Here is a 14,575-nt window from a genome sequence, read left to right as displayed (position 1 = left end):
GAGAAACTCATTGCAGATGTGTTGTATTTGAACGTAAGAAAATGACAAAATTTCTGGAAGAGAAAGTTGTAGAATGTCAGTGTGATCTTGAGACAAAGCTTGTGTTTATTCCACTATCCATTCAGTCAGTTCATCTCCTAAATGTTGCCATGCACTATTTTAGGCCTTAGGTACTTCAAAAACAATATAAACTTCCAAGGCAGATGACGAACTGTGAAACATTTTTTTATCATGTGTGGCAAGCAAAGAGTTCATATCCTTTATCTCCATTAATAACCTTTTCAATCATTAGCAACAGATTAGCATCCCAGTAGAAAAATGGGCAAAGTATGCAAAGAGCTGTTTACAGAAGGACAGACAGACGGACATGACACATAAGACATGACATGCAACCTCATTACCCAAATGTAAACAACCAGATACTCGTTTGCTTTGGTCTGTGAGACTGCCACCACCTTAAAAGAGGTTTCTTAGAAAGTTGGCAGAAAGAAGGAACATATTTCTGAGTACATGTTTGCGCATGAAGCTCATTGAAAAGAATGAAAATAACCCAAAATAGAAACAGAAGAGCCAGCCAAGTCCTGGAAAGACCCTAGGTCACTTGTACCTCTCCTCACCCCCTTTGGAGGGCATGGTTTTGACAAAATAGGAAAGTGATTTCTCAAAGATTCCAGTGAAAAATTCTCAACTCTGTCCATTCCAGACCCTCAGAAGTCACAAGTGCAGCAGGACAGTGATGGGAAGAGGTGGCTCTAAGGGGAGCATAGATGGGGAGGCTGAGGCGGGGGCAGTGCCACGATGACCTGCCAGCACCGAGGACCCCCTTGAGCTGAGCACACTCAGGCGCTGAGGCGGAAGTGAGTCTGGCTAGTGTCGTCATGTCACAGCGCATCTGTTCTGGACCCGTCCCCAGCAGTTCACGCAGCCCGCATTTCTGAACCCTGACTTGCACCTGTGTTCCTGGTGGGAAGGAAGGGCGTTTGGGTCAGCGGCGAGGAGGCCGAGGGGCTTTGCCTTAACTTAACTGTGAACAGTAAAGTGTTCCTCCTCGCACCAGATGGACGTGTCTTGAGCTAAGCAAGTGGTGAAACCGAGTTGGAATTGGGGACACTCTTTCCCTCTCCAGGGCAGCTCTATGGGCTGGCCCTTGGGGTCTTCGCTGCCCCCGGCCAGCAGCAGCTTGGCCAAACACGGGCGCCCTGCGGTCCCCGGGGCAGGGCAGTCGCTGCTGGTTGGTGGTGGGTGCTGGCCCGAGGTGGCAAGCCGTGAGGGCCGCTTCCTCCGCTCAGAAGAGCTGTCACTGACAGCTGAGTGCTACCACCATCCAAGCAGGACCCTTTGAGGACCCTAACCCTTCTCCTGCTCCCTTTCCTTCCCTTCGACCTGCCTACAGCCCAGGCTCGCACCAGAGGCCGGCGTGTCCTGCAGGATGTCTCTGGTTTCTGGGAATTCATGCACGGCCCTGTCTGCCGTGTGCTTGCTAAGCCTTTCCGGCTGCCAGGGTTAGGTAAATGTCCGCCTCTGTATTTTCAATACCGTTTTCATTTCCTCTTTATTTTTAAATTTGTTTTTAAGAAGACTTTATTTATTTATTTGTCAGAAAGAGAGAGAGGCAGGTGGAGGGAGAAGCAGAGAGGCAGGCAGGGAGAGAGGGGGGGAAGCAGGCTATGAACCTGGGGTACCGATGGCCCTTCTTTTCACGACATCTGTATCTTTGGGGTAAATATCCAGTAGTGCAATTTCAGGGTCATAGGAAAGCTCTATTCTTAATTTTTTAAAAAAGATTTTATTTATTTATTTGACAGACAGAGATCACAAACAGGCAGAGAGGCAGGCACAGAGAGAGAGAGAGGAGGAAGCAGGCTCCCCGCTGAGCGGAGAGCCCAATGCGGGGCTTGACCCCAGGACCTCGGGATCATGACCTGAGCCGAAGGCAGTCGCTTCACCAATGGAGCCACCCAGGTGCCCCTCGAATTTCCATTTAAAATGTGAGTCTTCAGCCCCGGAAGAACTAACTTTGACACAATGTGCACTGAAACAGAGATGCAGCAGTTTATGAGCTTCCTCTAGGCGCACACACTGCTGGGGCATTTTAAAAAGATAATTCTTGGGACACCGGGGTAGCTGAGTTGGCTAGGCGACTGCCTTCGGCTCAGGTCATGATCCTGGAGTCCCGGGATCGAGTGCCGCATCGGGCTCCCTGCTCCACGGGGAGTCTGCTTCTCCCTCTGACCTTCTCCTCGCTCATGCTCTCTCACTCTGCCTCTCTCTCACTCAAATAAATAAATAAAATCTTTTAAAAAGATTATTTTCAGCATTAAACCTCAGAGACATTACATCTAATAACCCAAGAGATCCAGTTTTCCAAATTCCTATATTTGAGGAAAACAAGAAAATCTCTTGGTAGACTGAGCTCATTTTTATAAAAATAAAAAAAATAATAATAACCCTGCTCTCATTCTCCGGGAGCACTTCACACCATCCTCATGCAGGCCAGTCTGCTCGGTGAGCACTTGCCTCCCTTCTTCCTGACTCACTCTGGGGGCGTCCTAAGCTCTTTGACCTCATGCTGCAGTCGTGCAGAGCAGCTTCTGGTCTCAGTGGAGCACACTGTTGAGACCCAGGCTCCTGAGGTAGGTGGTCGGGGTTCAAAGCCCACTTCTGCCACATGTTAGCTCATGCACCTCAGCTTCCCCATATGTATGACGAACGTGTACCTCACAGCATCTAAGCGAAGGTTGAATGATTTAATCCAGTCCATCCAAAGCACTGAGTATGGTTCCTGGGACATCTCTGTGAACTATTACTGCTATATATTGGGCGAAATCTGTCTGACTTAAGATCTTCGTCTTGCTCTGGTACTGATGTCATCTCATTGTTAGTGGAGCCCTCATAGCTGTGCATTCACTATGAACAATGGGGAATGTCCCTAGAGGACACACAGCCATGGACGTGAAAGTCCTGTTTTATCATTTTTTAATTGTAGTAAAATATACACAATGTGATGTTGGTTATTTTAATCATTTGTAAGTATAAAGGTCAGTGGCATTAAAGACATTAATGGGGCGCCTGGATGGCTCAGTTGGTTAAGCGTCGTACCCCTGATTTCTGCTTAAGTCGTGATCTCTCAGTTGAGAGATTGAGACCCGAGTGAGGCTCCACGCTCAGCAGGGAGTCTGCTTGCAAATTGTCTCTCTCCTTCTCCCCCTGCCCCTCCCCGTGCTCTTGTACTTGCTCTCTCTTTCTCTAAAATAAGTACATAATTCTTAAAAAATACATAAATACATTTACAGTGTTGTGTAACCATCACCATTATCTGTACCCAGCACTTCGGGATCAGGATGATTTTTAAGTTTCTTCTCCTCCGTTCATGTCTTAAAAGATTTCCCCACCAGCCAGTTCATTTGTCAAGTTGTCACCTCAAATGTTCCTTCAGACTTGATCGCCTCCTTTGTATTTCGGTTCTACCTCAACCTCTTAATCTATCACAGAAACTAATGACTAATTTCAAATAGCTGTTTGTTCCGGAGTTGGTTTGGGCCCATTGTTCCCACCCATCATTCTGCATCCTGAGCCTGATACCTAATGGACTGGCGACCCTCCCAGGTTCACACACCTGCAAAGTTGATTAGCTGGTCTTAATGACCGCCGAGAATCTGCCATGTAAAAATTAATGAGATACTAGGCAGGACACTCCATGGTGCTCAGACTGACAATGCATGAGGAAGGTCAAGTCCATGTCATGTAGTGTGGCACACTTATCTCTGCTGAACATTCCTCCTCGGGATTCCTCCTTCCAAGGTCCACCACACTGCAGAGATACGGGATTTTTCTGTGTCTGTTGACAGCCGTGGAAGCTGATTCTGTGGGCCAGGCCATCTCCAGGACAATCACAGGAAGTTATTCCATGCCTGGGACAAGTCCTAGCTCTATCTGGCAGCAAACAGAAGGTTACAGGCCATCAGGCCGAAGGGTCACCAGTAATCCCAGGGCTGGTGGCACTGAGCCAGGACAAAGAGGAGCAGTATAATGTGCTCCTGGAAATTCCCGACCTGCTGCCCTTGGGGCCCATGGCTTTTGCGGTCCCCCTTGGCAAGGAAGTAGAAGGTGGAGAGAAAGTAGAACATTATCCAGAATTCTGTTTCTTTGATGATTTTCACCTTTTGCAACCCATAAACACACCCCAAACTTCCTGAGCATTTTCATGGCAAAACCACTGGGAAGAGAATGGGAGATCCAAGTCATTACCAAATGTTCCCCTTCATCTCGTGTTCTGGGACCACATTCACGATTCCTGGGGGCCTCACAAATGGCAAGCGGTGACCGAGTTGTTAGGTTTTCTAAACACTAACTAGCACTGGTTAAGTCTACTTCAATAGCAGCACACCAACAAGAAAAACCCGGTGGGGGAAACCTGCTTGTAGAGGAACAGTGATGAGGAAGGTTGTAAGAGGAAATGCAAAGTCAGGAAATGGGGCTGAGTCTTATTTCTCTTTTCCTTTCTTCCTCTGTGTCTCCTGGACTCTGGAGAAGAATGTATGTAAAGGGCCAGAAATAGTCCACTTTGGGAGACCGATCAGCTCAAGTGGTTCTGAGAGTTCTGTGCGCTAACGCAGTCTTTGCTGAAAGGGCTCTAATGAGTGACTGCGAGGGTAACACTCCATCACTGCTTCCCCCCACACGCTTCCCAGTAAATGCAGGAATGGCAGGAGCAACCAGCTGGAAAACCTGCCTGCTGACATTTCCAGACACCTTGCTGGGTCACCAACCAACCCCCACTGTTTTCTTTCTCCTTTAATTTCAATTAAATTTTAAAGAAGATTTTATTTATTTTTTTATTCATTTATTTATTTCACACACACACAGATGGAGAAGCACTGAGCAGGGAGCCTGACATGGGACTCTATCTCAGAACTCTGAACTGAAGGCAGACGCCCAGCCACTTGGGCCACTGAGGCGCCCCTAATTTCAACTAATTTGTATTCAACTTCTTAAGTTTAAGAATGTTCTTGAACACTGAAAGGGGAGCTGTGAAACTTGGATTAATAAACAAGACCCTTCATGTCTCTGAGGACCAGCTTCCTTTTCTGGAAGATTAGCCCGTGTAGGCTGTCCTCTGTCCACATGGCAGCTTTTGTCACAGCGCTTGGCCCACGAGGGCTCGGCGGGCATCACAGGGATCCGCGCTTCACGGGTCCAGCCAGTGAATGTCCTTTCACCAGAGCGTCGAGTCCGTCTGCCTTTAATGCACATGTCTATGCGCTTGGGCTGAAATCAAGCATCTTGTTGGCGCCTTCTGTTTGCCCCGCCCTTGGAGATTTCCTTAGCTGTGCCTTCCTGGTTTCTTGCGGATCCAGGCTCTGTCTGTAACTTGTTTAACTAGAGCCCCAAGCGGCCGGAGGCCTTTTCTCATTCCCTTATTGTCACTTTCTTGCACAAGCAGCCAGTGACATGGGCGTATCACGTGTCGCACATGCACTCATGGTGGCACACATGGTGGCTGTGGCGCGTGCCAAGACCATGAAAGCCGCTGGAGACACTTCAGGGACCCGGCAAGTGATGTTCGTGCTGTCCCCAGGCACACGGGCAGGATCAGAACAGGCCTGAGCAGAGGTGTCCCCTGTGGCAGCGGCGATTGGGACAGCAGCCGCTGAAGCGCTCAGAGCCGTGGGAGTCAGAGCCGCCCACTCTGCCGCCCTGGCTGCTCTTGGCCAGGAGAGAGCGAGCCCAGAGGCCCGCACAGGCCCTCTAACGGGTTAAGTCCGAAACTGCTGAGGCAGGGCGCCCTGCTCCTTCAGCCGAGTGGGAGCTCCTGGCTCCGAGGTAGCTCGCGGCCCCGTCCTGTGTGGAGGAAATGATTTCACAGCTTTGGGATTTCACCGCTGCAGAGGGGGAAGGGGGCCAACTCCGCTGGAATGAAGGGACAGGAATCACTCTGGCCAGAGAAGCAGTTTAACCCCAAGGTGTCTCTTTACAGTCTCAGAGACTTTCAGGATGTTTCTCAGTTCATTTCAGTGTCTCTCAACAATGGACACAATCCAGACGGGCCACTTTAGTTTTACTGGAGTGAATTCTGGAGCCCAAACTTGCTCGAACCCAGCCAGGTATATGTCACTGTGCAAGTGCAATTGAGTGCACAAATAAAGTGCTCCAATTTCAGCTTTGATTATCTTAGTAACCAATAAAAGCTCATCGTACATGTACTTAGCTGATCCTTCTCACACTCCCACTTTCTTCCTGGTTGATTTGAAAGCCCGGGACCACAGTGCCTGAGGGGTCTGGTCAGTGGAGCATCTGCCTTTGGCTGAGGTCATGATCCTAGGGTCCTGGGATCGAGGCCCACGTAGGGTCTCCCACTGCCTGCCATTCCCCCTGCTCATGCACTCTCTCTCTGTCAAATAAATAAATAAAATCTTTTTTAAAGACTTTTTAAAAAAGATTTTATTTATTTATTTGACACACCGAGAGATCACAAGTAGGCACAGCAGCAGGCATGGGATGGAGAGCAGGCTCCCTGCTAAGCAGAGAGCCCAATGCAGGGCTCGATCCCAGGACCCTGAGATCATGACCTGAGCCGAAGGCAGAGGATTTAACCACTGAGCCACCCAGGTGCCCCAATAAATAAAATCTTTGGAAAAAAAAAAATAAAGGCCCAGTACCAAGCCTTGAGCCTACCTGAGGTCCAGCTCAGAGATCATGTCTGCCTCGTTCTGCATCACATCCCCAGTTCGTGGCACAATCCCAGTGATTAGGTTTCTTATGAACCCACAGAGCTAGTCCTGTTTCTCAGGAATGGTATTTTAAACCTCGGTCTGTGATACCATCAAATTGTATGGAATCCATTCATTCAAGAAGCATCAGCCCACAGAATAAAGCCATGACCCACACACAAGGCCTCTGCTGGGTGCAGTGGAGCACGGAAGGGGGGCAGGGGAACAGACAGCAAATCTCAAACAACAAGAAAAATGCCAGGTATTAGAAGTGGCATAGAGGGAATTAAGCTAGGGTGATGTGGTGGGGAAGGCGTGTGGCTGGCCCCTTGAAGTTAGATGAGCAGAGAAGGTTTCTGAAGTTGAACCAGTTTATATGGGATTTCCTAGGCCATGTTAGACTTTGGATTTTACTGTTAACGCATCAGGAAACCTTCAGAAGGGGCTAATGAATGGAACAACATGATCTGATTTCGGTTACTTAGAGGTCACTGACTTCTCTGTCGAGAACGAATTTATTGCGGGTGTTGAGAGTGGATGTGGGTGACTCGGGCCAGGGTGGTTGTAGGGGCTGCGGACAGAGAAGTGGGTTGATTTGGAATGTTTCGAAAGCAGAGTTCACAGGACTTGTTAATGCTTTGGAAGCAAAGATCACGGCATGGTTTGGATTTAGAAGATGGATGCGTGGGGGTAGCATTTCCTGAGAGACTGAGGGCCATGAAGTTGAGAGCTTAGTTTGGGCATGTTAAGTTTAAGAGACAGATATGTAAGTGTAAATATCTGATTGTTGGTTACATGGGTCTGAAGTTCCCGGGAAAAATCCAGGTTGGAAGAATACTTTTGTGAATCATCATCAAATACATAGTAGTCAACGGGTATGAAAGTCCAAGAGGCCACTAAAGGAGAGTGTTGTGTAGCTTGATAAGGGAAGGCAGTGCAGAAGGGATGGTGGAGGCGGGGGGTGTGGGAGAGAGAGTGAGAGCTCGCGAGAGAAGGACAGAGTGGGCGCACATTTCTTCTGGTCCGTGCGTTTCATCATGTCTCTAAGGGGCTCATAAGCCATAAAACATGAGGAATTCTCTGCTGAAATGGTCCCCTTGAGACTGTGGTTCAGAGACATATGGATTCTGCTTGTCTTCACAGGGCTCTGAGCTATAAGCAGATCGTTTGGAGAAGTTTCATGAAGCTGCCTTGCATTTCTGTCAGGCCTGAGGCTCCAGACCAAACACTGCTGTCCAGAATGCCCTTCCCCTTCAGGGGAGGTTTTGTGTGTTTTTATGTCTCTTGACTTCTTCCTTTCTTCTCGACTCTAGTCGCTTACCTCTAGAAAGGGGGGCTGCTGACCGGCTCCCTGGAGGGGAGGCCCAGGAAAGGGTGTTGTCAGCAGCTTCCTGGGTGTTTCTGTTTGTTTTTCTCCCCACTCTGTGTTTCACATTCACTGGTCACTCAGGAGATTCCGTTTCTCACCTCCACAGAAGTTCCATTTGCTTCTTGTCGATTTTTCCTCTCATGATCTACATGTTTTCCTTTAAACCTCAGACATTATAACTTCTAAATTCTTGTCTGCTTTTTCTGTCATCTCTGTGATTTTTAGGCCTCTGTGCATTAACTGATCTTTTTTCCTGATGACGAGCCCCATTCTCCTGGCTCCTTCCATATTTTAGCAGTTTGGGGGCGATTATTTACACTGTAAATGTTATAGTGTAGACTATCTGGATTTTGTTGTCTTCCTTTACAAAGTGTTGAACTTTGTTTGGCAGGCAATTCAGAACTGGAAGATCGGCTTGATCGGTCCAAGGCTGCTGCTGCTTCTTTGTTTTGTTTTTTTAAAGATTGATTGATTGATTGATTGATGATGGCATGGGACAGAGAGAGGAGGAAGCAGGCTCACCGCTGAGGGCAGAGCCCAACACAGGGCTCCATCCCAGGACCCTGGGATCATGACCTGAGCTGAAGGCAGGAGCTCAACCGACTGAGCCTCCCAGCCCCGCCCCTCCCAGGCTTATTTTTAAGATTTCTTAGGGCAAGTCTAGAGTGGTTACACTCCAGGGCCAGTTTGGCCTCTTTCTAACTCTAAGCTGTGTCCTTTCTAGAGTTTTTACCAAATGTCTCTGGCTCTTCCTCTGCAACTGACCAGAGCTCCTGACGCATCCCAGCATTGTGCACGCCCTGTGGGTGGTTCAGTCTGTGTCTCTCTCCGGTAGCTGTCACCAGATTCCGCTCATGGAGCTGACCCCACACGTGCTTGCTAGGTTCCGCTGAGTTACGGGGAATTCCTGTGTGGATTTCTGCAACCCCTTCCTCACCCAGCTCCCTCCTCTCTGCTACTCCCCCCCACCCCGCTCCACGAACTTCTGTCACCTCAGCCATCCGGGGTGGTGATCTCTGTCTTCTCAGTTCTGCAAGGCTGCTACACCCTGCGTGGGACCCCCTGCCTGCAGTGTAGGCTAGAAATGCACCCACAGGCTGTGAAAGCCAGGGCGCTCCTTGGGCTGACCTCTTTTGTTTCTCTTCTCATCCAGGTCACGGTCCTGTGCTGATTGTCATCCAGTATCTAAAAGCAGTTGGTGCATATACTTGGTCTAGTTTTCTAGTTGGTTTTGTGGTTAGGAGATAGGTAAGTCCAGTGCCGGGGACACCAACGGTTTTAGAAGCTAGAAGTCTGATGGGGCACCTGGGTGGCTCAGTTGGTAAGCCTCTGCCTTCAGCTCAGGTCATGATCCCAGGGTCCTAGGATGGAGCCCCGCGTCGGGTTCCCTGCTCAGCGGGAAGCCTGCTTCTCCCTCTCCCACTCCCCCTGCTTGTGTTCCCTCTCTTGCTGTGTCTCTCTCTGTCAAATAAATAAAATCTCTTAAAAAAAAAAAAAAAGAAGAAGAAGAAGAAGAAGCTAGAAGTCTGAGGCCCAGAGGTCGGGCAGGGCTGATTCGTTCTGAGAGCTGAGATGGATCTCTCCCAGGCCTCTTTCCTTGCCTTGTGCATAGCCATCTCCTCCGTTTGCGTCTTCATGACACACTCCTTCGTGCATGCGTCCATATGAACCAGGGACGGGGTGACACAGTTCAACCTATCACAGTGAAGTTCAGACTCAAGTCTCACTTGTACATTGGTACAGACCAGGAGCTGTTTGTAAATTATGAAGGCAGCAAGTTAGGTTGCTTTAAGAGGAGAACAACACACAGCTTTTACTCTTAGAAGGATGAGATACAGTTATTCTGCTACTGTTTCCATAAAAATGCAGAGACCTGTGATCTAGACATGCCTTCCTGGGGGAGCTCAGTGGTAGCACAAACACTTTTCCACAAGGTTACAGGATGTTGCAGGTTCTGTTGTTAGAGATGATACTGGTGGGGAGGTAATGAGTCAGCTTGGTGGCTGTGGCAGGAAAGGCTGATGGGAAACAGATCTCTGATTGTCAGAGCTGGACGAGCCCTCACAACCCATTAGTGCGTGGTGGGGTTTATGGTTCCAGAAGTGTAGAAGCAGTTTCCCCAGGGCAAGCAGTGCCTTGTGCCCTGGTGAAAACCAGGCCCATCCTCATTTTATAAGTTTCTTTCTTTCTTTTTTTTTTATAAGTTACTTTCAGATTGAGAATGTTTCGCTGTCTGTTTCTCATTGCTTCCCCGTGGTGATAGCAGATGGGAGGCGGGCCAGGGCACAGCATTTCCATTGGCAGATGCTGAGCTTCCCAGCAGTGGAGCTAATTGCTCAAGGTCACCCAGAAAGTCAGAAGTAGAATCAGAATTCAAATGCAGGTCCTGACTTTTACTTCAGCCCCTCCCCATTTTTGCAGTCTGTTTCTCTGAGTCAGAATTTCGGCTGATTGTTTGCGTGGTGGTTTTGCTTTCTAGATCCTCTCCGTGCAGGACACGCTCATCTTCACGGTCTACCCTGAACTGTTGACTTCCCCCTTTTCCATCTTGGCTTCCTGAGCTGCTCGTGACCTGCCCAGCAGAGGAGGTCCGAGGAGAGAGAAGGTGGAGACCCATGCAGCCACGGAACCCGGCCATCCCGCACTTTCACACACCAGCAGCTCCCAAGTGAGAAGAGACAGCAGCCCTCAGGCCTCTAGTCCTCTCTGGGTCTAGAACTTCTCTGACAAACCTTCCCTTTGTGCACAGGGCCTGGCATGTGGTAGGCACTTAGTAACTGTTTATCCAATGGATCCGTGAACATGGCCTCCAGAGGAATTGTTTTCAAATCCTTTTTATCGGGGCACCTGGGGGACTCAGTTGGTTAGGTGTTAAGCATCTGCCTTTAGCTCAGGTCATGGTCCCAGGGTTCTGGGATGGAGCCCTGCGTCGGGCTCCCTGCTCAGCGGGGAGTCCGCTTCTCCCTCTGCTCTGCCCCTCTTCCTGATCATGCTCGCTTGCTCTCTTTCAAATAAATAAAATCTTTAATTTTAAAAAACATTTTATTTATTTGTCAGAGAGAGGAAACACAAGCAGGGGGAGTGGGAGAGGGAGAAGCAGGCTCCCCGCTGAGCAGGGAGCCTGATGCGGGGCCCGATCTCAGGACCCTGAGATCATGACCTGAGCTGAAGGCAGATTCTCACCACCTGAGCCACCCAGCCATCCCTAAATAAAATCTTAAAAAAAAAAAAATTCAGTTTTAGGGCACCTGGGTAGCTAGGATGGTTAAGTGTCTAACTTCAGCTCAGGTTATCATCTCCAGGTCTTGGGATCAAGTCCCACATGAGCAGGGAGCCTGCTTCTCCCTCTGCCTCTGTCTCTGCCCCCAGCTCCTGCGTTCTTTCTCTCTCTCTCTCTTTGCCTGAAGTGAATAAATAAAATCTTTAAAAATAAATAAAGTTTTGATCTCATAGACAGAATTCCTCTCATCCTTTTATTTTTCTCATCGTTGATCTAGGGAAGAACCTGGGCCTTTGAGATGCCAAATTTCCCACAGCCCATGCCAGACTCCTGAAGGCACAGAACGTCTGCATGCTTTGCTTCCTGAGCTAGCAATTGTTGATGCTTAATATGCATCCTTACTAATTCGCCAGGGACAGCAAAATGCTGGTACTCTAATTCTATCATTTATTTTCCTTTATGAGTCAGAATACATTTATAAAAACATGTTTCCCTTCATCTTCCCGGTGGTCTGGCTCATAGGAGAAGCAGGGTCATGACCAGTTTGCATGATTAATGGAGTGGCTCCCTCCCACCCTCTGAGGAGGAAAATTTTTTCTTTTCTTTTTAAAAAATTTTATTTATTTTTTTAAAGATTTTATTTATTTATTTGACAGACAGAGATCACAAGTAGGCAGAGACGCAGGCAGAGAGAGAGGAGGAAGCAGGCTCCCCGCTGAGCAGAGAGGCCGATGCGGGACTCGATCCCAGGACCCTGAGATCATGACCTGAGCCGAAGGTAGAGGCTTAACCCACTGAGCCACCCAGGTGCCCCTTTTTCTTCTTTTTTAATATCATGATGAACACATGGATTTAAACATAGCTGATGAGTTTCCAGCCACTGTAATTAGTATATTTATTAAGGCTCAAATTGTTCCATATTTGGCCAGTAGGAGCTTCTTTAAGTTGGCTCTGGAGTCCTTCTGACATGACTCTGGTCAGATCTGATAACTTCCTTGTGGCCCTGTTTCACTATATCTTTTTTTTTTTTAAGTTTATTATTTTTAAGTAATCTCTACACCCCTACACCCAACATGGGGCTCCAACTGACAACCCTGAAATCAAGACTGAGCCAGCCAGGCACCCCTGCTCTATTTCAATGCAAAGAGCTTCACTTTGGTGCTGGCCGGCTGCTTTCAGATGTCACGTCTCCCACTTCCAGAAGGGCTGGTCCCTCTTCTCCCTCTGCTGCTCCCCCAACTCGCACGTGCGTGTGCTTGCTCTCAAATAAATACAATCTTTTTAAAAAAAAAATACAAAATAAAACAATGAAACCCTGCGGGAGGGCCTGCTGGTGAGTTGTGCTGCCTCCTCTGGAAGTTAGATTTTTCCTTCTGCTTCCACTCCTGCCGCCCGGGCCTGTGGAACCCCCGGCCCTCGTATGGTTTAGGCCTCTTCAGTCCCGGTACCTGTCAGGCCCGTCTCAGCCCCTCAGTACCCATTGCCGTGGCTGGACCAGCCCTTGTGGTTAGGCAAGGAGCCCTTTAGCGACAACCATCGAGAGATTTTGAAGAAATCTAAGTGTATTATTATGAGACCCAGAACACCTGCAAGGCTGTAGGTAGAAGAGTGCTCACTGGGGCTGGGGTTCTGCTTCTATTAGGGCTGAGAGTGGGGCAGAGGGTTTCCTGGGCTCATTGTTGGTGAGTTAGAAGCACGAGCATGGGAAGAGAAGAAACAAGCGGCCCGAATGGTAACTTACCAAAATCCACCAGGGTCTCTGCAACAGAGGTGCCTCGGTGGGGCGAGGGGCCCTGCTCCCCATCTGGTGCTGAAGTGGGTGTCTTTACTTCAGAAGTGGGTGTCTGGGGGATGCAAAGCCTGACTGGGACACTTGCATTACAGGAAGGCACGAGGGAGCCATGGTGGAAGCTCTCCCTCCAGAGCTTGCGCTGGCCGGGCGCCATGCCTGTGCCCCGTGCGCCTGCCTCCCTGCGGTCCCCATGCTGTCGCGAGCTACAGGAGGCCACCAGGAGGCAGCTGCTGGACAAATGTGTGACCCCAGGCGCGGCCGTGTCTTTCTCCTCTGCGCCCCCGCTGCTCCCGGCCAACCCCTCCGCGGGCCGTCGCGTCGCTCGGTCGGAATCTTCCGATTTCCCATTTCTGCCCCTTCGCTATCCGGGCCGCGCAGCAGGCTCGTCTCTCCACCGGCTCGTAGCGGCTTCTCTGTGCTCGTCGTCTGCCGGGACGCCGCGTGCTGACGTTCCGTATTACTTCCCCTGAATTGCTGTCGAAAGAAGAGAAAGCTGTTCCCATAAAACTGAGAGCAGTTCGGTTGAAACTTGTTTGAGTTCGTCTTTTACAGTCACTTTTGGGAAGTCCCACACAATTCCTCTTCACAGTTCCCGACCGAAGTCGCCTTTGGAAAGTTCGGGGTACCCAGATTCCCTGTGAAGGCTTTCCTTAGCAGGTGCACTGGGTGTTCCCAAATCCTCTGGACCCTTTGCCGGGCCTGCACCGTCTCAGGGGACCCAGGGATTAGGTTTCGTGTCCCTGTTTGCCCAGCTCCCATCCCCCCACGTCCCAAAGCCTTCCGAGGCCAGGTGTTTGGGACAAGAATTTATGGACTCAGCCGCTTTCCTGTCCCTCCTGGGTCATGGGCACACAAACGTGCTGTACTTTCTCCTGTCTTAAAAACAAGGACTTAATCACATGCTTTGTGCCTCTTCTGAGTGGCCCGACCTGTCCTCAGATGTTCACAGTGTCCATAAAGGCAGAACCGGCCAGGGCTCACCTGCCAGGCACCGATTCCCCTCCTTGTCCTGACCCAGCACGAAGCGGCACCTTTGCCTTCTCCTGGCTGCTCCTTGCCACAGCCTCAGAAGGATTTTCTGGTCTGAGGTGTACCAGTCAGCCGTTGGACTGAGTGGCCTTCCGCCTGTCAGGGCCTGACCAGCTTCTCTGCTGCGCTGGAGCTCATGTGCCCTGGGCAGCGAGGGCGTCGCAAACGCTCCAGACAGGGGCTTTTCCTTCCCCCCGGCCTCTTGGTTGGCGGGCTTTTAAATGTGTCAGGCACCTGTGAAGCTCAAGATCCGAAACACTTCCTGTCCCAGTGGCCATCCAGCCTCTTGGAAGAAGCCCATGCTTCCTGCTGTCGCACCTGCTGCTCGGAAGAGCTGCGCACAGAGCTGTAAATATCTGCACTTGCCCTTGGCGGCTGCAATGGTGAGGAGCTCCCGCGGAGAAGAGCCTGCAGTGGCCGGCAGCCTGTGACCCTTGTCTGTGCCCTGCTCTCCC

At 49.8% G+C, this 14,575-nt stretch overlaps 1 protein-coding gene across 14 annotated transcripts in view; it reads left to right on the top strand.

Moving 5' to 3' along the window:
- The window catches only part of GAB3 (GRB2 associated binding protein 3), a 94,062-nt gene that overhangs the window by 38,407 nt on the left and 41,080 nt on the right, over nucleotides 1-14,575 (top strand). For 5 of the 14 annotated variants that reach the window (XR_009349818.1, XR_009349819.1, XM_059156723.1 and 2 more), the window contains exon 1: nucleotides 13,876-14,503. The exons of 5 other annotated variants lie outside the window; for them this stretch is intronic. Coding sequence is in view for 3 of the 9 variants with exons in the window: in XM_059156723.1 (XP_059012706.1) it covers nucleotides 14,342-14,503 (162 nt within the window). In the remaining 6 variants the exon portion in view is untranslated. Of the gene's footprint in view, nucleotides 1-8,714; nucleotides 9,328-10,558; nucleotides 10,748-13,875; nucleotides 14,504-14,575 lie in introns of those variants that run through there. 4 more of the 14 variants (XM_059156727.1, XM_059156726.1, XM_059156724.1 and 1 more) reach the window with 2 other exon arrangements.

This window comes from Mustela lutreola, chromosome X (genome assembly GCF_030435805.1).
Source record: "Mustela lutreola isolate mMusLut2 chromosome X, mMusLut2.pri, whole genome shotgun sequence".
In the NCBI taxonomy this organism is placed as follows: domain Eukaryota; kingdom Metazoa; phylum Chordata; class Mammalia; order Carnivora; family Mustelidae; genus Mustela; species Mustela lutreola.
This window is presented reverse-complemented; position numbering and strand designations above follow the sequence as displayed.